This window comes from Spermophilus citellus, assembly GCF_964194105.1.
Source record: "Spermophilus citellus genome assembly, chromosome: 3".
Lineage (NCBI taxonomy): Eukaryota > Metazoa > Chordata > Mammalia > Rodentia > Sciuridae > Spermophilus > Spermophilus citellus.
This window is the reverse complement of record NC_138184.1, coordinates 125043767-125069929: the sequence shown is the minus strand read 5'-3', so window position 1 is coordinate 125069929 and position 26163 is coordinate 125043767. Positions and strand designations below refer to the sequence as shown.

Genomic DNA, 26163 nt, shown 5'->3' with positions numbered 1-26163 from the left:
GAGCAGGAAGGAGTTTACTAGCAAGACCTCTTCCTAGATTTCCTAACATGGCTTGGGTGGTCTTTTATGGCCATCTTGCTGTCTGGTACAACCTCAAGCTCTTGTTGATCTGGAATTGGCCATATCCCAACAGGTTCTAATTTCTTCTGAAGGCACAGGCATTTGAAAGTCACATTCTTGTGGGTATAGAGACTTACCAGATGGGTCATTGTTTCCAGACCTGTTCAGTTGACACAATCACCATATTGTTTGTATATGAGGGTTTTCTATAGCTTATTAGTAATTTGTCATTTTAATCTTAAAACACATTTTGCTGAGATTTAAAAATATATGATCATAGATCTGTATGTTTTAAGTCTTTTCTCATATCTGTTATCTTTGTTTTCTAACATTAACTATTTTGTTAATTATTTAAATTTTAATGCTTTAAAATATTTTGAAAAATTAACATTAATAGCTTATTATATTTATCAATATTATTTTATGTTAAATGATTTAGATGTATCCTAAGATTTCAGAAAATATTAAATAATTGAAAATTCAACTTTCCAGAGATATTGTGTTATATATTGAGAGGAATATCTCATGCACTTAATGTTTATCTTTTTCTTAAAGTAATTTATTTTTTAAATTTATCTTGACTAATTGCTTCTTTCTGCTTTCTTACATTTCCTGTACTATTATTTTATTGATATTTTAAATTAATGCTTTTTTGATTACCTTTCACTTTTTTAATAAACATAAAATTTTAATTTTAGAAACAATTTTTCCCTTGATTTATTATTTGATTGATTTTATTTTTTAAAATACATGACTGCAGAATGCATTGCAATTCTTATTACACATATAGACCACAATTTTTCATATCTTTATATATAAAGTATGTTCATGCCAATTCATGTCTTTATACATATACTTTGGGGTTCTTTTTTGCATTACAATTCTTATTACACATATATACCACAGTTTTTCATATCTCTGTTTGTATATAAAGTAAGTTGACATACAATTTGTGTCTTTATAAATGTACTTTGGATAATGATGTCCATCACATTCCACCATCCTTGCTAATCCCCTGCCTCCTCCCTTTACCTCCCACCCCTCTTCCCTATCTAGAATTCATCTATTTCTCCCATGTTCCCCCTCCCTACCCCACTATGAATCAGCCTCCTTATATCAGAGAAAACATTCCGCATTTGTTTTTTTGAGATTGGCTAACTTCACTTAGTATTATCTTCTCCAACACCATCCATTTACCTGCAAATGCCATGATTTTATTCTCTTTTATTGCTGTAAAATTCCTTTGTATATATGCCACATTTTTTTATCCTTTATCCACTGAAGGGCATCTAGGTTGGCTCTGCAGTTTAGCTATTGTGAATTGTGCTGCTATAAACATTGATGTGGCTGTGTCCCTATAGTATGCTGTTTTTAAGTCCTTTGGGTGTAGACCGAGGAGAGGGATAGCTGGTGGTTCCATTCCCAGATTTCCAAGGAATCTCCATATTGCTTTCCATATTGGTTGCATCAATTTGCAATCCCACCAGCAATGTATGAGTGCACCTTTTCCCCCATATCCTCTCCAACACTTATTGTTGTTTGTCTTAATAATGGCTGCTATTCTAACTGGAGTGAGATGATATCTTAGAGTAGTTTTGATTTGCATTTCTCTGATTGCTAGAGATGATGAGCATTTTTTCATATATTTGTTGATTGATTGTATATCCTCTTCTGAGAAGTGTCTGTTCAGGTCCTTGGCCCATTTACTGATTGGGTTATTTGTTTTATTGGTACTTAGCTTCTTGAGTTCTTTATATAACCTAGAGATTAGTGCTCTATCTGATGTGTGAGGGGTAAAGATTTGCTTCCAGGATGTAGACTCTCTGTTCACCTTACAGATTGTTTCTTTTGCTGAGAATAAACTTTTTAGTTTGAATCCATTCCATTTATTGATTCTTGGTTTTAATTCTTGTGCTATAGGAGTCTACCTTTCACTTTTCAATTTTAACAAACATAAGTGAATCAGAATTTTGGTTATATCCAATATATTTTGATAGCCAATATTATTATCATTATTTTGTATCTATTTTTCCTAAATAACTTCTTGAAATTCATTTTTATAGTGTTTTAAAATTTCAATTTGTTAATTTCAAAATTGTATGCATTTTAATAATTTTTAATTTCATGATATATGCTTAAATAATTTACGTTTGACATTTAAATAATTTATTTAAATATTTTATATGTTTGACATGTTAGAGATTTCTTTGTTACCTACCATATTATTTGTTTTAGTGAAATTTTCTTGTGCATTTTGAAAAGCAAAGGTGTGTATTGGGGGGTGTATATATTTATATGATAAATTTGGATATTTCAAGTTATTTAAGTTATAATAACTTGGTATATATATGTATACATATGTGTTGGAGCACATGTCTGTGTATTCCCTGTTTTTAGACTTAAGAGTATTCATAAATCTTGTAAGTTGGTTGCATTAATAACAATATTTAACCCCTGTGTGCCTGCATGTGTTTTGACTAGCATAGCTGAAGTTTACTGAGCATTTGTTAAGTACGAGGTCTTGTGCCAAATGAAAATGTTAATTCATCTCAATATTTACAACAGTTCTCACTACTATTTTTCTAGAAGGCTGCTTAAAGTTTTCCTCTATTTGTTCTAGTGGCTGCTCTTCAGCTCTTAGCCACCGCAAGATTCTCCTAGTGACCTTCAGGAGATAGTAGTGGACTCTCAAACCCTCCTCTATGAGTGTGTGTTTGGCATTGACACTATTTTCAGACTATTATTAAATATAATAATATTACAGTTGACATTTTCCTAGATATAACTTTATATTGTATTCAAATTATTTTGTTAGGATATAATATTTTTATCTTGAGAGAAAAAGACGTGAATTCTTTTATGGATCTGTGACTGTACATGTTTTTATGATGCCAACTTATTTTACAAAAGTCTTACACCAGTGTGCTCAGCCAATAACAATAAAGGAATAAGTGCACTCGTTTTACTCTATCTTCCTCAGTGTCAGATACCATAAAACAAATAAGTGGATCTTAGTTGAGAACATATTTTGCAGGAGGAAATATGGACAAGCATTGTTTTATTTGGTCAGTATGTACTGGGGCTGTATGCTGTACCCAAAAGATGATCTACTACTAGAGATAGAATGCTGAACAGACAGGAAGTAAGAGATGGGAAGAGCCAAGGAGAGGGGTCTTGAGAGTTTTCTTAGGAGCGTATGGAGTGAGGTGTCAGCCAGTCTGCAGGGGAAATGGCAGGCCTTTGCTCTTGTGACCATGTGGTAAAAATGCTTGTTGATCTTGTAGTTGCTACAGGGCTGAAGATTCATCGTAATGTAACAACTAATTAAGAGACATATTTGAATGTGCTTCATTTTGCAGGCTAATTATACTTTTTATTTTGTGGACAATCTAAAAATTTTATCAGAAACACTGCTGAAGCTATCAAGTCTTTTCCAGGGAAGTGGAAATGACCAGATGTTCAGGCAACTACAGGTGAGTGGTGAGTGCCTTAGCCACTCACACTGGGAGAGCTGCCTGCTAAAGTCTGCCTGAGACATTGGAGCAGCCCTCTAGAAGATTCTACAAAGTCCTATCAGGCATGGTTTTCCTAGATGAATAGTAGAATTGACATAAGATTGGATTCATGTAAGAACTTCTTGTGTCTTTCCAGTGTCTACCCATGCAAAATAGTGCTATTATGTGAATGATGAATAATTTAATAATATTTACCAATTCCATATTAAATTTATTTTAAAGAGTTTGCATTCTTTCCAATTACAAATCTATTTTTTGTTATCATTTCCTAAGATTCTGTATTGACAACCTAATGTTGACAAAATAAGTGTGTTACAGTTTTAAATGGCTTCTTCAGAGTGCGACCATCATTAACAGCTAAACAGGTAGTTTACCTAGTAACATTTTAGGGAATTTTTGAAATCCTAGCTTATGTTAGATTTGACCAGAGAAAATAGGTCTGCATTTTGGTTCATGATTGGTTTATTTTTTACCTATCAGACAAGTAGTTCAGGTTGTGGAATGTAGAGCCAGATCATTTGGGTTTGAGTACAAATTCCTCTGCATTCCACCACCTGTGTGATCTTGTACTTGTTGCTGAACCTCTCCGGGCTGGGGCTGTGGGCCTCATACTTGTGAAATGAGGAAATAATAGTAGCTATGAGGTCTAAGTGAGATGGGATATGTAAGGCACTTGGAAATAAGGTGTGACACAGAGGAAATACTGCAGTGTGATTCCAGGTCCTCCAAGAAGCAGATGCCAAGGTGAGATTCTATGCAAGAATTTTATTATGAGAAATGGCTCTTAAAAAAAGAGGGAGCTGGAAAAGTTTTTTGGCAAGGTCATCTCCAACAGTGATGCAAATCAAACCTGGAGAGAAGGTGGGAGGTATTCTGGTCAGCCCTGCAATTGAATGAACACTGGGCAAGGCTGTGAAGGAGCTGTGGAGATAAGGCTGGTTATCAACAGAGGAGTCCTGGGTCCCGAGTCCCAGTGGCTCCTAGGAGTGGGCCTACCATGATGGTCATTGTCCAGGAGCAGTCTGTGGAGGTGCAGAGTCTGGGCAAACCGGTGCATGCAGAATGCAACAGTGGGAACTTGGTCCCTTCTGTTCCTTGGAGTTGGAGGTCTGCGATGCTCATTTTTTAAAGTGGCCTCAGGTATATTCCTTAGCTATTATTGTATGGTTATTCTTCTTTAATTTGTTTGCTCATGGATTAAGTTGTTAATAAATAGATCAGCAAACCTTTTTTCTGCAATGGTCCAGGTAGTAAATAGTTTAGATTTTGATAAGGACTCTGCTGCCACTGCAAATAGTGACTTACAATATTATGAGAAGTGCCAAGCTGACAGAATGCAAAGTACCTTGATTACAAAAAGATGTACCTAACCCTGCCTCAAACACTGGGCAGCTCCTTTGGAAGTCTGTAGTTCAGCTGAGTGCCGTTTACTCCATAGTCATGTCAGAAATTAAAGTCACATATCCAATCACCTGAAGAACTTTTTTAAAATTTTTTTTATTTTTTTTAAAGAGAGAGTGAGGGGGGGAGAGAGAGAGAGAGAGAGAGAGAGAGAGAGAGAGAGAGAGAGAGAGAGAGAGAGAGAGAGAGAATTTTTAATATTTATTTTTTAGTTCTCGGCGGACACAACATCTTTGTTGGTATGTGGTGCTGAGGATCGAACCCGGGCCGTACGCATGCCAGTCGAGCGCGCTACCACTTGAGCCACATCCCCAGCTCCCTGAAGAACTTTTTAATATTACAACGAATCTCCTAAGTTTTATCCTATTTCTTAGCATTGGCATCATGTTCAGGGAGAGCTACCAGTGTCTGTAGTGAAGTCCAAACTTGGTTCTGCCACTAGATGGAGGTGTTGGTGCCTTTAGGAGATTCCCATAATTTAGTCCTGTTTTCCCCATCAGTAAAAGGCAACAGTAATTTCCGCATGGAGTGTCCCTGAGATTAAATGACATAATGTATAACAAAGTACCCTGTATGTTATCTGGCAAATAACTAATATCCAAAGAAAGAAGATAGGATTGTTTAAAAAAAAGTACAAGCACTCAGATTTCATAATAAAGTCTTGTCATCCTCAGACGTAATTAGGTAGAATCATCATGTGAAGCGAAGCAAGTATGAGGAATGCAGAAGGTACATGCTATTTGAGAATTCCAACATGAAATTCTCAAGTATGAGCTTATGTGGGGCAACAAAGCGTGCATAACATATAAATATTCTCCAGAGAACTAGTAAATCCCAACATTAATCTCACTTTTTCATTCTGGTATTCAGCCTCAGTGTATCAGTATTTTTTTTTTTGTCAGATATTGGATGTAGAAGTATAATGAAAGTAAACGCATGCTAATTTCAAAATAAAGATGCAAAATTTCATTAAGGTGATGACAATCATTTTGGAGAAATCTCCATAGTAAAACCTTTGACAAATGGGGTAGTGTTAGAGCCACTGATAATGGGAGGACAGTGGTACAGATGATGCAATGAAAGGTTCTTCCAAAGATGAAGATTTGCACATTATAGGCTTAAAAGAGGGCTGAGGAAAAGTCAGAGTCCCTTCTTCAGGGTTTTGGATGATCCCTTCTTTACAACCAGACTGTGGAAAGGTCATGTGAAGGAAGAGATCATATATAAAATAAAGGAGCTCCATATAGCTCCATTAGAAAAGTTTGCCCCAAAAGTCACTGATTAATTTATTTCTCATTTTCAGTATTAGCATATCATTACAATAATACTCTAAAATTTCATAATCATTACTTTGGTTTTTCAAGGTAAAGACTTAATTAAATGTTAGCTCCTTGTTTATTGTGATGTTTTAGAACCTCTTTTAAGTGGATTTGGTTTGCCTTTTTCCAATAAGATGAAACGTTGAATAAGTCTAGTAAGTTATTCAATAAGGAGACATGATACAATTATTTTTTTTAAAGCTCTACCATTTTCCTTTAGGAAGCGCTGAAAAACAAATTTATAAGAAACTTTGTAGAAAGCCAATTGCACATTGATGTGGACAAACTCACTGAAAACCTCCAGACATATGGTGAGTGAGCTGATGCACAGGTCAGGGTTCATCCATTCAGTGGCTCTGCCCTGTGGGTCTTCCCCTTTGGCCATGAAGTTTCTGGGTGATATTTCCAGGTTTCTTGTCCTTTTGGTTTCTATGTTCTTATCTGTAACCTGAAATGCTTGAACTAAATACACTCCAAAGTTTGTGCATACCTGTAGTTTTCTGATTTGATGATTCAGGGTTTGACTTGTAAAGAACTTATTTAAAAAGAAAGGCTTCTGATTGGAATGCAGAAACTCTGAGTTACAAAGCAAGTGTATGAAAAAGTTAATATTGAGTTAATAGTATATTGAAAGCAGTTGCATTGACTTGAAAATGTGGAAATCAGATTAAAAAAATCTACCGATTAGCAAACATTTATTATACTTCTACTACAGTCCATGAATACATGTAGGTATTTCACAAATAGAAGATACAAAGACATGGATCCCTAGTCCATGCAGGGATCTCTAGAGGAGTGTGAACTATTTTTGTCCCACAGCACACTGCAGAAGATGGGATGCCCATGCTTAGAAGCAGTGAGACAGAATCAAGACTCTGTCAGGGATATGACAAGGGGCATGTCAAGGGCATGCCAAGGTCAGTAGCCTAACCCCGCTGGGGGACCTGGAGACAAGAAAAAGATACATGTCAGTTTTCTGGTTCTGGTACATTGGCATTCTGCTTTGTGCAAGGGACAAGGCTCAGATATGCTTGAAGCAAGTGGCTTAGAAGAAGGCAAGGTTTTCTATTAGGCATAGTACTTCCCTTCTATGAAAAAGTATTTGGTAAATGTACCACTTAATTAATGTTAATAATACAGGTTGAGGGGCTGGGGATGTGGCTCAAGCGGTAGCGCGCTCGCCTGGCATGCGTGCAGCCCGGGTTCGATCCTCAGCACCACATACACACAAAGATGTTGTGTCTGCCGAAAACTAAAAAATAAATATTAAAAAATTCTCTCTCTCTCTCTCTCTCTCTCTCTCTCTCTCTCTTTAAAAAAAATACAGGTTGAGTATCCCTTGCCTGAAATACTTGGAACTATTTGAGATTTGGGATGTTTTTAGATTTTTGGAGTATTTGAATATGCATCATGTATTAGCTTGGGGATAGGACCCAAGTCTAAACACAAAATTCCTTATGCTTCACGTATATCTTATATATAGTTAAAAGGTACATGATAATTTTAATGATCCTTGTAAAACTACAGTTTTACAGTATGGAATTTTCCACCTATGGCTTTATTTCAGCACTCTGAAAGTTTCAGATTTTGAAGTATTTCAGATGGCTTTAGGTTTTATGATTTTAGGATGCTTAATCTGTATTGCAAAATAAATATCACTGCCTAAATAATATTTTCAATTAAAACATTTTTGTAAAACATGTCTTAATTGAAAAGCTTATTATAACAAGGCTCCCATCTTGTATTGTTGCAACCAAGGATTGACAGAAGTCCAAGAGACTTTTGGTCTCATCCCTTTGCATATGCAGTGGTGTGGATGTTGATTCGGTTGTCTTACAGTGTGCAATGTACTTGGATACCATTTGTTCAAAATGCTGCTGCTGAGAACCAACTGTTGAAACAGATATTTTGCTAAAGGACCCAACCACAACAATTGTAGAGGAGGAAGAGTTTATTTGGATGCTTATGGTTTCAGAGGTCTCAATCCATAGACAGCCACTCCATTACTTTTGGGGCTTGAGGTGAGGCAGAAAATCATGATGGCAGAATGTGGCAGAGGGAAACAGCTCACATGGTAATCTGAAAGCAGAGAAATAGAAAAACTCCACTCTTCAGATACAAATATATACTCCAAAGCCACATTCCCAAGTCCCACCTCCTCCAGCCTCACCCCACCTGCCTCCAGTTACCACTCAGTGAACCCCATCAGGATTAATTCACTGACTGGGTTAAAACTCTTAGGACCCAATCATTTCTCTTTGGAACCTTCCTGCAGTGCCTAATACATGAGCTTTTGGGGGATACCTCATATCGAAACCATAACAACAACATTGCTTTTGAATAGTTTTTTTTCCATATATAAGTTTATATTATAAAATTAAGGGGAACTCAGAAATTCAGACATTTCTCTACAAGTGTGTGGGATCCTAAAATGTGGGATTCACATGGAAGTTTCAGATTATGAAGTGAATTCCTTCCCCTGTCCCAAATTTGGAGACTGAAGATCCTCTTATCAGCTAGGAGGGAATGGGTTATTTTCCAAGTGACTCTGCACAGCCCTTCATGAACAAGCACAGTGTGAAGACAGGCACCTTGCAAGGCTCTGGTTGTGGAGGATTGATCACAGAGGAGAGGCAAATCTCTATTCAGTTTTTGATTTTTGTGATGCTGAGGACCTTATGCATGCTAGGCAAGTGCTCTAACTCTGAGGTGGACCCTGCACATCCCATTTATAACTCCTTAGCTAAAGAATTCACTCACCTTTCTGCATACATCCTTTTAAAATTTAGACCTTCATCATACATATATTTATTCATCTTATAACCAGTATCTGGAGACTGCCCTAAAATGACTATTTGAAATTATATTGATGCAATCCCTGGGAATGTTTTCCTACCCACTGTGTCGATTTTATACATTATATAATTTTATTTTATTTTTTGCTTATCATACAAGCAATATATATCTGTCATAGAACCATTACAAGATACAGATAAACCAGAAGAAAAAGCCACCCTTCATCTCATCAAAGATAGCTATTGTAAAAGCCTTGGAGTTCTTTTTCAGACAGATTTATATGTACTTACATGAGTGCAGGTATGTGCATTTTGACAAAAATGATCATATTATCCTTATCATTTTTAAAATGGTTTGTAAAAACTGTATTGAAAAGGTTCTTCATATTCAAAACTATTGACTTTGTTACTAAGAGTGTTCTGAGCCCCTTCCCTTCCATTTTTACTCCCGAGTATGAATTGCTTTAAACTTATTTAGTGATTTCTTCTGGATTGGTTATTATAGCCTTAAATGATATGCCTATAGTAGTCTTTCTTGATTTATTCATTGTAGGAATTATCAATTGATTTTCTGTTCTGAAGGATGCAGATTGAGTTCTGCATCACACCATTTCCCCGCCTGGTTGCTCCCACTCTGGTTATATGACCATTCTAGTTGTAATAAAACATAATGACTAGATAAATATTGTCCTATGAAGAACTAGGCTATGCATGATAATGAAATTTCCTTTTTTACCATGTTCCCCCTTTCCTGAAAATTCTCGTTTTCTTGCTTTTACATGCAACATTTGCTCTTCCTTACCCTGCCCCCACTGTGTCAATCTCTTCTTTATGTTTAGTCCTTCTGTCTATGCAGACAGCTGGCAGAGCCCCTCCCTCCCTCACACCCTTGAAAAGGCAATTGATCCTTCTGACCATCGCTGGGCTGCTTTCCTGGGAATTCTTTGCTGTCTGGGCATGGGCTGCCAAAATTCCTGGGTTCCACATCTTCATTTTAATTTTATTTCCATGTTGTGTTAGCTCACATTCAAAAATGTCATCTGAAAGATGGGTGCACAAAGGAAAAAAAATTGGAGTAATTTTATCTAGCAGTCTCATCAAATCTGAAGATTTGGTGGAAATATTTTATTCTTGATTTTTTTAATAACAATGATTTGTATACTCTCTCTTCTATCTCTCTTTCCCTACCCCTTTTTTATCAGTCTTGTTAGAAAATATCAATATTTATTAATATTTTCACAAAAATATTTGATTTATGGCATTATCTCTTTATGTTTATTTTCTATTTCATTAATTTTGGGTCTTTTCTGATCATAAAATGATGATTGGCCTCATCATTTTATGATCTTTGGTGGTTATTTTGTTGTTGTTGTCATTTACCAAGGATTGAATCCAGAGATGTTCAACCACTTAGCCACATCCCCAGCTCTTTTTATATTTTGAGACAGGGTCTTGATAAGTTGCTTAAGGCTTTGCTAAGTTGCTGAGACTGGCTTTGACCTTGCCATCCTTCTGCATCAGCCTTCTAAGCCACTGGGATTAGAGGTGTGTACCACTGTGTCTGGTTTTTCTTTCCTTTTTCCAAATAACTCCTTGAGTTGGATACTTATATCATCAATTTCCATGACTAAACATTTCCCTTTGAACATTGCCTTAAATGCATCTCACAAGTTTTGATATGTTCCACTTACGTTATCAATTAAAACTATTTTTTTTCATATCTAGTATAATTTTTTTGTGTTGGGTAATTTAAAAGACTATAGTTTCTACATATTTGGATTTTCTATTATCTTTATATCTCTGTTTCACAGTGGTCAGGGAATGTCCTCTGTCAAAATGATGACATTTGTTTCAAATCTCTTGAGACTCGCTTACTGTCCATACACATGATTAACATTGGTTTCTGCACACAGTGGTTCTGCTACTGTTGAGTACAATCCTGTGTATCCTGTGCTTGTTCTATCAGTTATTAATTTACCATTATGATTGTAGATCTGTTTCTCCTGTAAGTTCTGTTAATTTTGGTCTTATATATTTTGATACTGTATTTTATTTTCCTCTGAGAACATATATGAGATATTTATATTTCCCCATTAGTATTTCAATTCTTCCTTTCCTCCCTTCCTTTCTTTCTCTCTTCTTCTCTCTTCCTTTTCCCTTTCCCTCCTTGTTTCCTCTCCCCACTCTTTTTTTTCCCCATTTCTTCCCTTTAGTTTTCAGAAGTTTTAGTATGACTTGCTTTGATATTTTTTTTTTTTTTAGGAGAAAAACTGCACGGTTTTGTAGCACTTCTTGAATCAGTGGCTTGATATCTTACATTTTGGAAAAGTCGTTGCCATTATGTGATAAAATATTTCTTCTGACCATTTCTCTCTGTCCTTTTCTGCAACTCTAATTAAACATGACTAAAATTTTTCATACTATCCCTATTGTTCTTATTTTCAATGTTTTCCAACTTTTTATTTTCTCTCTCTGCTTCAGTTTGTGAATTTTCTTGCCAGTTTTCTAATCTATTAATTCTCTCTTTAGTTGAGTCTAATCTGATATTAGACATTCCCATAGAACTTTTTAATTTAATTATTGTATTTTCCATTCATATTTACATTTTTTCTTTTTTTAAAATAGTTTTTAGTTCTCTACTAAAGGTTCCTCTAGTTCAACCTGATTTTTAGAAATATAATCATATTTAGAAGTGTATGTTGTGAACTATAATAATTCATTCTTTTTGTGAATTGTTTTTAAAGTCTATTTTTTTCTCTTGTTTTTTGATTATTTAGGTTTATCTCTAGGAACATTAGATATTTTTTCATTAGATTTTTTTCATTAAATACCAGCCATTATCTATTAAAAAATTATCTATCTAGGTCTCCAGATAGTGTTAACTTTCTTCAGATAATGTCATTTTGCACTTTCTGGCAGAGAGCTATGGTAGGCCCACTCTCTCTTCTTTAAACAGAACTGATTTATAGTTTGCTTTTGTCCCTGAGTAGCTTCCTTAAGATACTACAACAAATGTTGGTATTTACCAGGGTCCACATGCTGTGTTGTCCCTGGAGTTAAAGCTGTATTGGGATTGCTGGAGATGGATCCTTCCAGTCCTTGGTTGTATCAAATAGCAGACATTTTCCTTTTCTCGCCAAAGATCTTGGACCTTCAAGTCTTTGGTACCTTGGTAGCTTTTTAAAGACTTTATAAAGATTTTTAAAATGTCATTTGTATTTTCTAGTTTTTCTTGATAGAAAAATTTGTCAGGGATAAGTTGTTCTCTGTTACACTAAGCAGAACGTTCTTCAATAATATGAAGTTCTTTTAATCTAAAGACTATCAACCTTTAAATAGGGAAAGTTTTCTTGTCATTATTTCTGAGATATTTTTACCTCCACTTAAAAGATAAAGTCATTTTTATCTTTAGGGTTATTGTTGTTGTTACCATTTTTTGTTGTTGTTGACTTATTTTGAGTTCTTTGAAGAATTTTCTTACCCATTGATGTTAAAATCTGACTGGATATTTTTATGTAAGTGGAAATTATTGTGACTCGGTCTAGATCAATGATTCTCAGCTGGAATTCTCCAGGGTCAACTGGCAATGTATGGAGGTTGTTTGGGTTGTCACAGCTGGTGAGATATTACTGGTATCTGATAGGAAGAGGCTTGGGTACTACCAAACATCCTACAATGTACAGGGCAACCTATCACAATGCATTGAAGGCTCAAGGTGTCTGCCATGCATGGATTAAGAATCATCCCCTTAGAGCAATAGGTTGGAGTCACTTGTTGAAAATGATTAGGTTCTTAAATTCTCCAGTCTGCTTTTGCTAATTCTTGCTATGCCAATGATCCTTAGTTATAATCATTGGATGGAAAAACGATGGCCATCTTTTATTGTTATCTGGAATTTGAAACCAAATTATAGCAGAATTTCATACTGTTAACCTATGTGTGAACTACAGGATTCTTGTCTTGTTCTGTAGGACTAAGAGTGGGCCTGTGCATCTTTCTCATGACTCCTCTTGTTCCAAAGGCCCTGTGTGTTCTCCCTTGTCCCATATCTTAGTACATACTATAGGAGATGGAGTGATCCAAGAAGACAAGGCCTCAGTTACAGGCTCCTGGGGTTTCATCCCCAGAGTCCTGTCCTCTGCATTCCACCCTTTTTCCTTAGCAGTGTCCCTTAATCCTGCAGGTTGGAGAGAACACAGGAAGTCTCCACAGTGATAGCACATGCAATTAATACCTGACTACATTTTATCAGTCAATACATGTTGTTACCCAACAAGGATATTGCTGCTTTCTTCTCAGAGGAAGGAGATGGGCATAGTATTCCAAGATCCAGTGAGATTCATGATCAGCTTTTGCTTTCATTCCTAATTATATATATATATATGTGAGTGTGCGTGTGTGTGTGACTGTGTGTGAACCTTTATTCTTGATTTCTACAAACGATTGCTTCTAAGACACTCTACAGATACCAAATTCACAGTTGCTCAGTCCCTTATATATAATGGTGTAGTATTTTAACCTATGCCCATCCCCCTTTGGATTACTTATAATAACAAATAAAATGTAAATGCTATGAAAATCCTCGTACTATATTGTCTAGGGAATAATTATAAGATAAATGTCTGTACATGTTCCGTGCAGACACAGTTTTTTTTTGACTACTTTGGATCTGAAGTCAGCTGAATCCATGGATGCAGAACCAAAGACATGGAACTATGGGCATAGAGGACTGAAAACACACACACACACACACACACACACACACACACACACACACGTATTTTCCCACCTCTGTGTTTATGCATTCCAATTATACACATGATTCAGCTTCTTAAGGCCTTGTTTAAAAAGCAGCTAGCTTTGATTCCTGCCCTGGAAGATAATTAAAGCTATACTATATATACTCAGATCAAGGCACTCTTTATTGCATTTAACATCTAGATCTACATGAAGATAAATTTTCTAACTAAACTTACAGGGAAACATATTTCATAACAAATGGTCAGCATATAACAATGCAATATAAAGATACCCTCCGTTTGAACCATCCTATAAAATTTAAAAAACTCTCCAACTCTGCCTTAAAAAATCAATTCCCCAAAAATGGATAAAGTATTCTTTGGTCTTTTCTTTTTTAAAAAAAATATTTATTTTTTAGTTTTTTAGATGGACACAATATCTTTTATTTTTATGTAGTGCTGAGAATCGAACCCAGGGCCTCACGCATGCTAGGCAAGCACACTACCACTTGAGCCACATCCCAAGCCCTGGTCTTTTCTTTTTTAAATGTTCTGCTTAGTTTCATGCAGAGGAATCAAAAATAGGTAATTTATATATATAACACACATACGTACATATATGCATAAAACTTTAAGTTTCACAACAATGTCATGGGGATAGTTTTGCTTTACTCATGCTATAAATAAGGAAACTAAAACTTTGAAAGACTGAATAACTTTTTGATGTCAGACATGGAATAAATAGAAGAACTGCTACTGGAGTGGAGTTGTGTCTTATCAATTTTGCAGCACTCAGGTGTCTTATGTTTTGATGGCTCCCAACACTGTCATTGTACATAAGAATATCCAAGTTTAGCTCTATACTCCTACTATTTAGAAAACAACAGAATCTCCAAGGGAGTTTTCATCACAGCCCTGCATAACCCATAAATACCACACCTTGAAGTAGCATTTCACAGCAAAAAAAAAAAAAAATGACATCTCTAGACCCTGATATGTGGAGACTGTTGCAGGTGCCAGGCAGGGTGCCAGGCAGGTTACCAGACCTCATGGAGAGTCATGGAGAGAAAATGATGAATTGTGTACAGGCATCACTTTTTTTTCAACATTTGGGGGAAATTGGATAAATAATTTTATCCTAAATTAATGGGGAGTAGACTCATGCAATATATTTTTTCTCATATGCACCAATGTCATTTCACAAAAATTTTACCTTGTAAAGACTTGTCTAGGGTCTCTGTTGTCTCCTTGCATTCTCCACCCCTATCCTCTCCTTTTTCACTAGTGTCTGCAGTGGAAATTAGAGAGGTCAACACTGCATGCTGGGGTCATCAGCCAAGGGCAGTTTCAGACACATGGTACCATCTTGGAGAGGGACATAGAGGAACTACTAGTGTCAGTTTTATTCCTGCATCAGCCAAGCCAGGCCACCGTGCAGCCATCTATCTCTCCAGGACAGATGAATGGGAACACTGAACTTTCCATCTTGGGTGAGGTGGGTGGGGGTGGGTGGAAGCCTGGAAATCCACCTGCCACCCAGAACATTGCTTAAATCATGCCATGTTACCTGAGCTAATATCAGAGACTTAGAGCAAGTTAAAGGCAGTGTGTTTTTTTTCTGTGCCTCTATTAGAAATCAATTTTATATATTAATAACTGTGATACTATGGAATTTTGATTGCATGCTCACTCTGTACCAGACACAGTGAGGACAAAATGTGTTACTTGCTTTATTTAATTTTACCTTAAGATGGTAATTACAGGGTGGATTATAATCATTCCCATTTCATAAACAGGATGAGGATTAAACATCCATAGCTGCCCACTAGGGAGTGGTGAGCAAGTACTCAACTCTATTTGACACTTAGACTAGAAGACCCAGACAGCAAAGGACCTGTTTCCATATCCAGGCCCAGGGAGCTCCATAACTAGAAACCGTTGAAACCAGCACCCTTTGCCCTTCTGTTCAGTGAGGAGGGTCTGGCACCTGGCAGGGTAGGGTGCATGGAGGCCAGAATAGACCATAGCCATCTTTTTTAGCATTCCAGGTCAATGCCAACCCCATGCCATTAACTCTGAGGCTCAGAACCTCTCTGAGGGCTCCCAAGATGTTCTGTGGTAGGCTCCCTCCCATTCCCCAAAGTAGAAAATACCTTCCTAGTTGTGGGGGCTTCAGGACACAGAGAGGTAGAGGACCCCTGACTTGGGATCCCTCTAGTTCCTCTCTGGTTGCATCATCCAAACAGGCAAATATTCTTTCTAGCCCTAAACCATAGAAATTGTTGACTGTGAAACTGTTGAGAAATGAAAACTGCCAGTCAATTACATGTCTCCATGCTTGATGCTGCTGGACTGTGGCCTGAGCTACTGTTCTCTTATGGGAACACGCTGTAACCTCGCTTTTTATATTGCTTTTTGGAGAGGCTGTTCCAGAAGCTGATGTCCACCAACTACTTGAGACTAGAATATGCAGGTCCCCATAGCCAATGCAGTGGTCATGGGCAACTAATAGCTATTCCACACAGTGATTTCATTTATGTAGTTTTATGATTGGCTGTGTCTTTTTTGGCATATTTTCATGTATGTTTAGTTCTTTCCAATTCTCTTGTTTATAAAATCCTGAGTGGGGAAAGAGTCTCTCTCTGGATGTCATTAAGGAGAGGGTGGGTGGAGCCCCTTTTGCCGTGAACATCACACCAACTAGGTGAGCATTTTTCCAGAACAGTGGGGAGAAGGTGGCTTTCTCTCAGACATGATTTAAGAGTGGGAGGCACATATGCCCTCTGTATAGTGGCCTATGACTTGGGGCTATGATGCATCATCTGCTAGCAGGGCCTCAGACACAGCAAACTGAGAAGCTCTGTTCCTACCCAGCCACTCATGTGTTCTCATGTGTTCTATGATCTCTTAGGATGCTTTCCCTCCCCAGGTGTGTTCTGTGTATTCATTCTATACTCTTTTTTGGGGGATGGGGTGTACTGGGCATTGAACTCAAGACACTCAACCATTGAACCACATCCCCAGCCCTATTTTGTATTTTATTTAGAGACAGGGTATCACTGAGTTGCTTAGTGGCTTGCTTTTCAGAGGCTAGCTTTGAACTCATAATCCTCCTACCTCAGACTCCCCAGCCGCTGGGGTTACAGGTGTGCACCACTGCACCTGTCTCTTTCTATACTGTTTCTATTCTATATTCTTTCTTTAGGTTCCTTTTTTTTCCAAGTACTTTCTGAAACCAAGTGAAAACACACACACAAAAGCAAAAATCCATCCTTCCCCCCCAAAAAATTAAAAAAAACAAGACACCTCAGCATTTTTCCCTGAAAATGTTTAATGTTCAGCTTCTAGAGCCAAGATGTTGCTAATGCAAATCTCTTGGTGTATTTCATTTCCAATGTACAACTAAGACAGAGGGTGTAGGAGGACTGTGTTTCCTCAGTGCCAATACTCATTGATAATTTTTTTCTGTAAAATTAATACCATAAAGTGACTTTCACAAAATACCTGCTGCTTCAGAGGAGTCATACTTTTTAGAGTTACTTGATCCAAGTTGGAACATCAACTTTTTTTTTTTTTTTTTTTTTTTTTTTTTTGCTGAGTTCTATGAAAGATTTTCACCCTACTCTTCATAGACCTTTCCATCTTTGTTTATTTTGTCTGGTTCTCACTTTCACAAATTTCCTTGGGATGTAATCTTACCCTTTGTTTATCAACTTTTTTTTCCCTTTTTATTTAGATGCATTAGCATTATAGATAACTTATATAAAAAGTAGAATTTACATTTGGCAAACAAGTAGCAAATTTTGCATATGAGCAAAATTTCACTCTTTTGAAAAATTTTGAATGAAGGAATTCATATTCATTTTCAACTTTGTTTTTGCAATCCCCTATATATGAACAGTAAGGACTGAGGTGAAACAGAAGTTGATGTGTGGTAATCTGTTTACTTTCCTCAGGAGGGATGCTAGACAAGATGTTTAACCATGCAGGGGCTGGACGCTTCCGTTTCTTGGGCCAAATCTTGGTGAATCTCTCTTCTTGCGTGGTATTGAATCGCTTCCAGGCTGTGGAGTCAGCTGACATCCTGGAAACTAAAGCCCATGAACTCATGAAGAAAAACAACTTCTTGGCCAGTAAGTAAGGAGCAAATATGTTCACAAGGGCACTGCCTCTCAAGGTGGTCATTTTGCATATTTTTCCTTAATGTTACCTTATGTTGGCTCTAAAAGAAAAGGGGTCTTTTCCAGATAAAACATAAATAAGCAGAAACATACATCGAGTTAATGGAAAGCTGGGCTTCATGCCATAATAACCAATGACATTTTCAGCATCCTGAAGAGAATGCAACTTGATGTATCTGTTTTTACTATTTTTTTTGGACATTATTTTGTGGTCATATTTTTCCTGACTGAAGTTATGCTTTAATTTCCTCTATAGTCTTTATTTTTAACATAGTATCTTGATATCCTGGCTGGGGGAGAAAAAGACAGTGGTCAGTTAGATTCCACTCTTATATGTGTACCTATTCAAGTTAAGTATAATATGTCCTTTTCTCTTTGAACAAAAAATTATTATTAATTTTATTAATTTTGGTGCTGGGGGTTGATCCCAGGGCTTTGTGCAAGCTAAGTACATGCTCAACCTCTGAGCTACATCTCCAGCCCCCAATTATTTATTTATTTTCTTGAGGTTTTATATTTTTTTTGCTGGGACCACCATGGTAAAGTATTATAGCTTGGGTGACATAAGCAATAAAAATGTGTTCTGGAAGATGGAAATCTAAGATCAAGACAACCAGAGAATGGAAATGTTGTACTCCATTTGTGTACAATGATTTGAAATGCATTCTGTTATCTTGCATAACTAAATAGAATAAATAAAAAATAATAAATTAAAAAAAATTTAAAAAAGACATTCATTAGTTCCTTTTGAAGATAATGAGGGACAGATCTTCTGTAAATGTCTTTCATTGGCTTGTAGATGGCTATCTTCTTCTATAGCTTTATATAATCTCCCTCTATGCTCTGTGTCCAGGTTTCCTCTTTTCATAAAGACAATGTTATATTGAACTTGGGCCCACCCTATAGGTCTCATTTTATCTTGATAATTCCTCTCAAGATGCTGTCTCCAAATGTGGTCACATTCTGAAGTCCTGGGGGTTAGGACTTCAACATAAATTTGGGGAGCACACAATTTATCTCATAACAGGGTTTTGCATAAAATGTAGAGAACCCATGTGACATAAGACAGAATCCATATACTTGAGTTATGAATGCTATATAACCCCAGAGGTGGATTCTGTGCCTCCAGATGCATCTGCCACTTGAAGAAAGGAAGGACTAATTACTTGAGAAGGCTCACACAATTTTTCAAATCCTCCCCCAAATAAAATACTATCTTTATACTGATGTCACCATAGCATGGTTTTATTAATAAAGATAAAAAGGTATGTTGGACTGGGAATCAGGTCTTGGATCAAGTTTACCACACATTGCTTGTGGAACTGAGCCTTGATTTTGCCTTCCTGGGGCTGGAGTCTCTTCCTGTAGGCGTAGGAGGCTGTGCTGAAGCCCACAATCCACCAGTCTTCCAGTCTGAGCAGTGTGACACATGCATGCCCCTACCTAAATTGTGACGATGATTTATTTTTCCTTTTCTGCCACGAGGTGTCATATTCAACAGTTCCATAGTCAGCAGGAGAATCAGATCGACATCTCTCAAATTGCCACCCCGTGTCACATATACAATTCGGACCAGCGTCTTACACAGCATGAGAACAGATATGATAAAAAACCCTTCTTGGAAGTTCCATCCTCAGAGTCTACCAGCTGATGGGTTCAAATATAACTACATCTTTGTCCCTCTGCAAGACATGATTGAAAGAGCCATCATTGAAGTACAGACTGGCCAGGAAGCCCTGGAGCCGACCACTCAAACGCAGGCAGCCCCCTACCCATGCCACACCAGTGACCTGTAAGTAGCTATAGTCAAGCCAAGCTTTCCTCCAGTGTCTACCTGCAGGGAGAGGAATTTTGCATTTGGAAAACAGAATAGAGAAAAAAGATCCTTAAGCTTTTCTATAGTCATCTCAAAGAGTTTTCTTTTTAAAATCCACTTTTCCTATTACTTTCTTAAGGCTGTTTTTTAAAATATACTTGAGTTATTTATGTAGAAATATGATGGGTAAGATACAGTTAGCCCTTTGCAGCTACAGATTCAACCAACTGCAGACAGAAAATCTTTGAATAGAAAATTCCAGAAAGTTCCAAAAAGCAAAATTTTAATTAGACATACACCGTACTATATGCTGAATTCTTGTGAATGAAGTGACATAATAGTCATCATATTTGGTAAGACAAGTAGAGATGATTTAAAGTACATGGGAGATTGTGTAAGTTTTATGCAATACTGCACTATTTTATAGTGCAGACCTGAGCATCTGTGGATTCTGGAATCTGCCGGGTATCCTGGAATCAATTCCCTGAGGATTCCAAGGGACAACTTGATGTGATCAAGTGGAATTTTAATTTGATATCAGGCACCTATAGTTTTAAATGTCCATAGAATATATTTAATGAACAATATTTACAAGAGCTGTGCATGTCTGGCTCCAGACGCTGCTTGTCTTCATTTGGGGAAACAGAGGAAGATTTCTTTGTTGGGACAAATCTTTAAAAAATAGGCCAGTGAGGGTTCCAGAGGCCTAGGTCGGTGGCTTAGGAGTGCAGGAAGTAATTATTTAAATTTAGATAGTGTAATTTGACTGGAGCTGTCCATAGGAAGAGAGAAATCCTGAAATAGCTAAATAGTCTAAATCCTGAAATAGCTGGACCATCTAGAGGACTGGAAAGAGAAGTTGGCTGTCATGAAAGCAGGTAGTAGGAAGGACAGGACAGACAGGGTGTGTTTGCAGCATGAAATGGAGTCTATGGTCATCTATGGCTCACTGAACTTGAGTGTAGACATAGGAGTGGGGTTAGACCATGAAAGGACTGTCATGAAAAGGTGTTCAAGGGGGGGAGCCATAGTGCTGCAGGCTGTGGGCTCAGCCTGGATTCCTTCCTCTCTGCATGATGTTCTCATAAGCATCCTGCTCCCACAAGTGGACCTGCATAACACAGGCTTTGAGTCCTTTGCAATCCCTGGCTGGCTCTGATGATACCACGTTCTGCTGAGGTTGTCACCTCCCGGAGGTGGCTTTCATCAAAGCTCCATCTTCTGAGCTTTCTTGAAAGTTCAGTAGAAAGTGAGTGGCTGAATGTGAGATTATTAAAGGGACAGGCTTGAGTGTGATGTTAGTTATGAGAACAGGGACAGACACTTGTCTTCCAGTGAGGCTCTATAGGTAACAGCTCACCTGCATCCCACCCCTGATGGGGACAGAGCCTTGGGTTGCCATGCAGAAGTTGACTCCCTGTCCAGGTGGTGGTGGTCCTGTTTATAAGGACAGGTGAATTGATGTTTTACTCTCTCCTTCTTGCCCAACACTATGCACCATACACAATAGCTTGTTAATATTTTTTTTGATTGTATATTCTCTTTTTTTTGGGGGGGGAGGTGCATACTGGGGATTGAACTCAGGGGCACTTGACCACTGAGTCACATCCCCAACCATATTTTGTATTTTTTTTAGAGACAGGGTCTCACTGAGTTGCTTAGTGCCTTGCTTTTGCTGAGGTTGGCTTTGAACTTGCAATCCTCCTATCTCAACCTCCCAAACTGCTAGGATTATAGGCATCTACCATCATGCCTGCACCCCCCCCCTTTAAATTAAAGCATTGGCTTGGGGTTTTGGCTCAGTGATACAGAGCTTGCCTAGCTTGTGTTTGGCACTGGCTTTGAGTTTCAGTACCACATAAAAATAAATAAATAAAATAAAGGTCCATCAACAACTAAAAAAATATTTTAAAAAATTAAGCATTATACTTATATATAGTATTTAGGCTCATCCCAACAAAATCATACATACATGGATTTCAATTTTAGTTCATGATCCCCCTGCTTTTCCTTCCTGTCCTCCCTCCCCTCATCAATACATTTTTGGTGAACACATAGTGTTACAGGAAGAACCATCTCTTGGAGGTAAGATTAAAACCTGCCTGAGGGTGCTTATCCTAGTGTGGTGGAGAGAATACAGGGTTGGAAGAAAGAAACCAAGCTGTCATTTTCCCTCAGGGACTTCCTCATTAGACAAACCATTGGTAAGCCTCTTAATCTCCTTCTTTGTGAAACAAAAACTTTTCTTTTTTTATCAAAGCAATGATAGTTTTAAGCATTTTTAACTTTGCAAAGTATGTTCTTATAGTATTTTTCTGGGAGGTGACAACCTCAGCAGAAACCAGTATACTCCTGTTTTTGCACAGATGCTTCCTAATAACTCAAATACCTGAGAAATCTGAGAAATAGTGGCCTCTGTTGGATGCTTGGATAAATCATTGCTTTATAATGCAAGTTTTTAAAAGGCAAATTTTAGAAAAGTGAAAAGCCCATCAGGCAGTCTCCTTCCATTTCCAAAGTATGTTATGATTGCCACCCAGGGAAGAGGGGACCTCATGCTTATGTGGATGGGAAGATGTAAATCCCCTCCAGTCTGGTCCACAGGAAGTGGCTAGGGATTGACTTTGTCCTCCCTGACACATGGTGTGTACCCTGGGAAGAGTGACATACACTCTAGTAAAGGTGTGGATGGGAACCCTGAGGTAGACTGAATAATCCTACCTACCATTCATGGTGCTAGTTCTCAAGTACAGCAAGAGGGTTGGGAAGGAGGCCTTGATGAGACAGATGAAGACAAGATATTCTTTTTTTTTCACCCTTTGAAGACAAATTATTGTATATGAGAAACTTCAATGCTTGAAAGCTGGAGTTTGTGAAATGTCTAGGTATGACTCTGATGTCATGAAATTACTTCTCTTAGTCTGCTCACTGGGATACCACAAGGTAACTCCTCAGAACTATTTATTTTACTTGTTTGAAAAAGGCAAAGAAGCATTTTACTTCTCTGAATGATTTAAAGCCTTGAGGCCTCTTCTTCCTGTATGTCTGGTCTCAGAACATCTGCGTTTCTGGAGGTGTAGTGTGCCTGCCATGATTGAGATGCAGTCTGAGATGGGTCTGGAACTCAGCCACCTGAGTAAAAAGTCTAAAAACACAGTTTGGACCATATACCAGACTTGTTGAAATATTTGACTGGTTTTCTGTTATTATTGAACGAGTTATATATTCTTTAATTTTTAAATATATAACATTTTATGTGCTATTTGTCAGTGTCTAGCCTTGGGGTGAATCAGTGCAAGGAACAGGTGAAAATCCATGCTCTATTGTCACTTATAGTTCAGGGAAGCATTTGTAGAGTGTCTACTCTACAAATGCAATAAGGAAGAAAACTGTATTGGATGTTAAGGGCAATAAATACCATCATGTTAGGGAGGAGTAGAATGGGGGGCTCAGATTAATGAGGAAGCAGAGCTGGAGTTATGCTTGGGGTAGACTCTGGCTGGAGGGAAATATTTAAGTAGACTTGAAGGAGTGCTGAAACATAGGGGAAAATGTGTTCTATGACAGGGAAATAGCTAGTGCAAAGGCTCTGGGGCAGGAGTGGCCTGGTGTATATAGATTCATGAAAGAGTGCATGAGGGCAAGAAAGGAAAGTCAAAGAGCTGATCACAGATTGTTTGGGTTGCACGTGATCTGAGTGCAATGGATCATGGAAGGGTTTCGGACATGAGTGATGTTTTCAAATCTACATTGTAAAAAGCTTGTTCAGGCTGTTGTGTGGAGACGCTGTGTAGCTGTGAGAGCACAGAAATTACATGGGAGGCCGATGCAATAACCCAGGTGAAAGATGACTGTGGCCTGGTTCAGAGTCATGGCAGACAAAGTTGTGCAATTCAGTGATCAATTCTGGTTGCATTTTGGAAGCAGAACCAACAGATCTGCCAAAAGATTTGATGATAGGTGTCAAGGAAGACTCCCCTATTTTGGTTTAAGTAACTGGATCACTAGAATTATCTTTAACTTTGGAAGTAAACAACTGTGGGTAGAGAAGGCTTGGAGGAAAAGAATACAAGCTCAGTTTTACACACTTAATTGCTTTTAGAAACATAAAGAAATGTTAAGAAGAGATTTCTTTTTAAAAATATTTACTTTTTAGTTGTAGTTGGACACAATATCTTTATTTTATTTATTTACTTTTATGTGATGCTGAGGATTGAACCCAGGGCCATACACATACCACCGAGTCACAACCCCAGCCCTAAAAAAGAGATTTCTTTAGGAGGCTGGCTAGATCCAGTTGGAGGTATTGGTTTAGAGTCTTCACCATTTCAAAGGTATTTAAAATTCAGATTAGATGGCCTTACCATCAGAGGGGAACATAGCCAGAGAAACAAAGAGGGCCAAGACCAATCCCCCACCGCCACCACAAAAATGGTTAGGGAGGAAAGGAGACTGAGGTAGGAGGAAAGTTTATGGAGTCCTGGAGGCCAACCAGAGGAGTGACTCCAGCAAGGGGGAGTGTTCAAGAATGTGACTCCTGGGTAAATAAGATGAAGGGGGGCAATTGACAGGTAGCTTCAGAGGTAGGTATGTGCACCACTGGGTACTTCACAGAGAGCAGCTTCACTGATGTAGTGAGAATGACAACCAGACTGAAGTCCACATAAGAGACTTGGAGAAGTAGAATGGGAGCCTGCATCCAGATAGCTCTTAGGAGTTTTTCTGTAATAGGCAGAGGATGGAGGGCAATTTGAACAGAAGATGTGCTCTTTAGAGAAACATGTAGGATGCTAATGGTTTAGAGTCTTTACCATTTCAAAGGTATTTAAAATGCAGATAGTTCAGTAAGAGGGAAAACTGAAAGTAATAAAAGAGGTGGGGAAATTGTGTTCTTGAATAGTTGAGAGGAGACCTCAAAAAGTGCAGGAACTGGCTCATAGACAGAAACCTAGCAGTTTATCCATGATCACAAAGTCCATCTGTTTAAAAATTCCCCAGCTTCCTTGAACCCAGAGCTTACAGAGCTTTCTCTCTCTTCATGTAATATCTATCATTAACCCAAAGACCCACAGTTTTGAGAGGCCAGCGTTGATAATTATTAGGTTGATACTGTAGAGTTGAATAGGGAGCAGAACTTTGTGAAATTTAATGTTCTCATCAGTCCCATGATTCATGGGTGGTTATTATAAGGACAGTTTTTTTTTAATTGACACACAATAATTGATAAGGACAATTTCTGATTGGAACTATATTATACTTCATGAATATAAAGGATTTCAAATATTAATCTATTGCCTCAAAGAGTAAGTCCACTAAGAAGGTTTTCAGAAAACAAAATCCACAGCAATACTCTAGAATTCTTTTCTATGAAGAAAGAATATTTCTTTCAAAATGTGCCTATTTTTTCTACCACAGCTGTTTTATTCCTTCAACTTACAGCATTCTGGATTTGGGTCTAAGAGAAGAAGAAATTGAACTTTTGGGTTCTGAGTGAACGATAGCTCCCAGAGTCCCAGCATCTGGACTTGGATATGTCTTGGGGGGAGTGGAGAATAAAGGGTTTACCAAGAGTCATGCTCACAATGTTGGATTCCTGCTTTAAAAAAATCAGCTTGCTCCACAGCAGGCACATGAGAGGACTTTTTGTAATATCCATTTTATTTCTTAATCTTGTGCTTTACTTCCAGAAACCTTAGTAAACACCTCTTTCCTATTTGTCCATATCCATTGTTCCTAGAAGTTCACATTCCTGGTACCCCCAAGAGATATTAGAAGCCCCCTTTCCCTACCCAGACTCTGTCCTGTTCCACTGAGTGGGACCTAAACACCAGATAATTGATAGGAAGTAGAAGAAATATGCTCTTTAACTTTGTAGCCCTTCACTCCTTCAAGCCCACCCTCCTCATGAACTTGTCTTTCTGCTACAGTGGGAGGAAGTGGAGGAGGACATGTCTTGTTAAAGACTCAGGGAATCCTTTATTCAGTTTCTCTGTGCCCCATAGCAGCAACAGTAACCCCTCCCTTAAAATAGTATCACATTTCCAAATGCTGGCATCTCATATTTCCTGTTAGAAATTTATAAGCACAGCTGAAGAAATTGAGACTCATGTAGGTTATCTGTCCCCAGGTCTCATGGCATCTTCATGGCTTTCATTCCAATTTTCTGATGCGCTTAAGGCCCTTTCATTTTAAGCACTTTGTGAAGGACTCTGGACCAAGAGGCAAGAGCGGCTGCCATTTCACTTCACTGTGTTGGAAAGTCTGGCACATTTTCTTGTATCCCTATCAGAGCTCAAATTCAGCTGCACTTCTTAACCTGAGGTGTGGACATTTGTGA

The 26163-nt window shown here is 37.8% G+C and overlaps 1 protein-coding gene across 1 annotated transcript in view; it reads left to right on the top strand.

The window, feature by feature from the left end:
* The window catches only part of ABCA13 (ATP binding cassette subfamily A member 13), a gene marked incomplete at both ends in the record, with an annotated part of 438366 nt that overhangs the window by 134396 nt on the left and 277807 nt on the right, over nucleotides 1-26163 (top strand). Inside the window, 4 exons of the mRNA XM_081283275.1 lie at nucleotides 3420-3533; nucleotides 6516-6606; nucleotides 17786-17962; nucleotides 19496-19802. Of these exons, the coding sequence (XP_081139401.1) occupies nucleotides 3420-3533; nucleotides 6516-6606; nucleotides 17786-17962; nucleotides 19496-19802 (689 nt within the window). The remainder of the gene's footprint in view (nucleotides 1-3419; nucleotides 3534-6515; nucleotides 6607-17785; nucleotides 17963-19495; nucleotides 19803-26163) is intronic.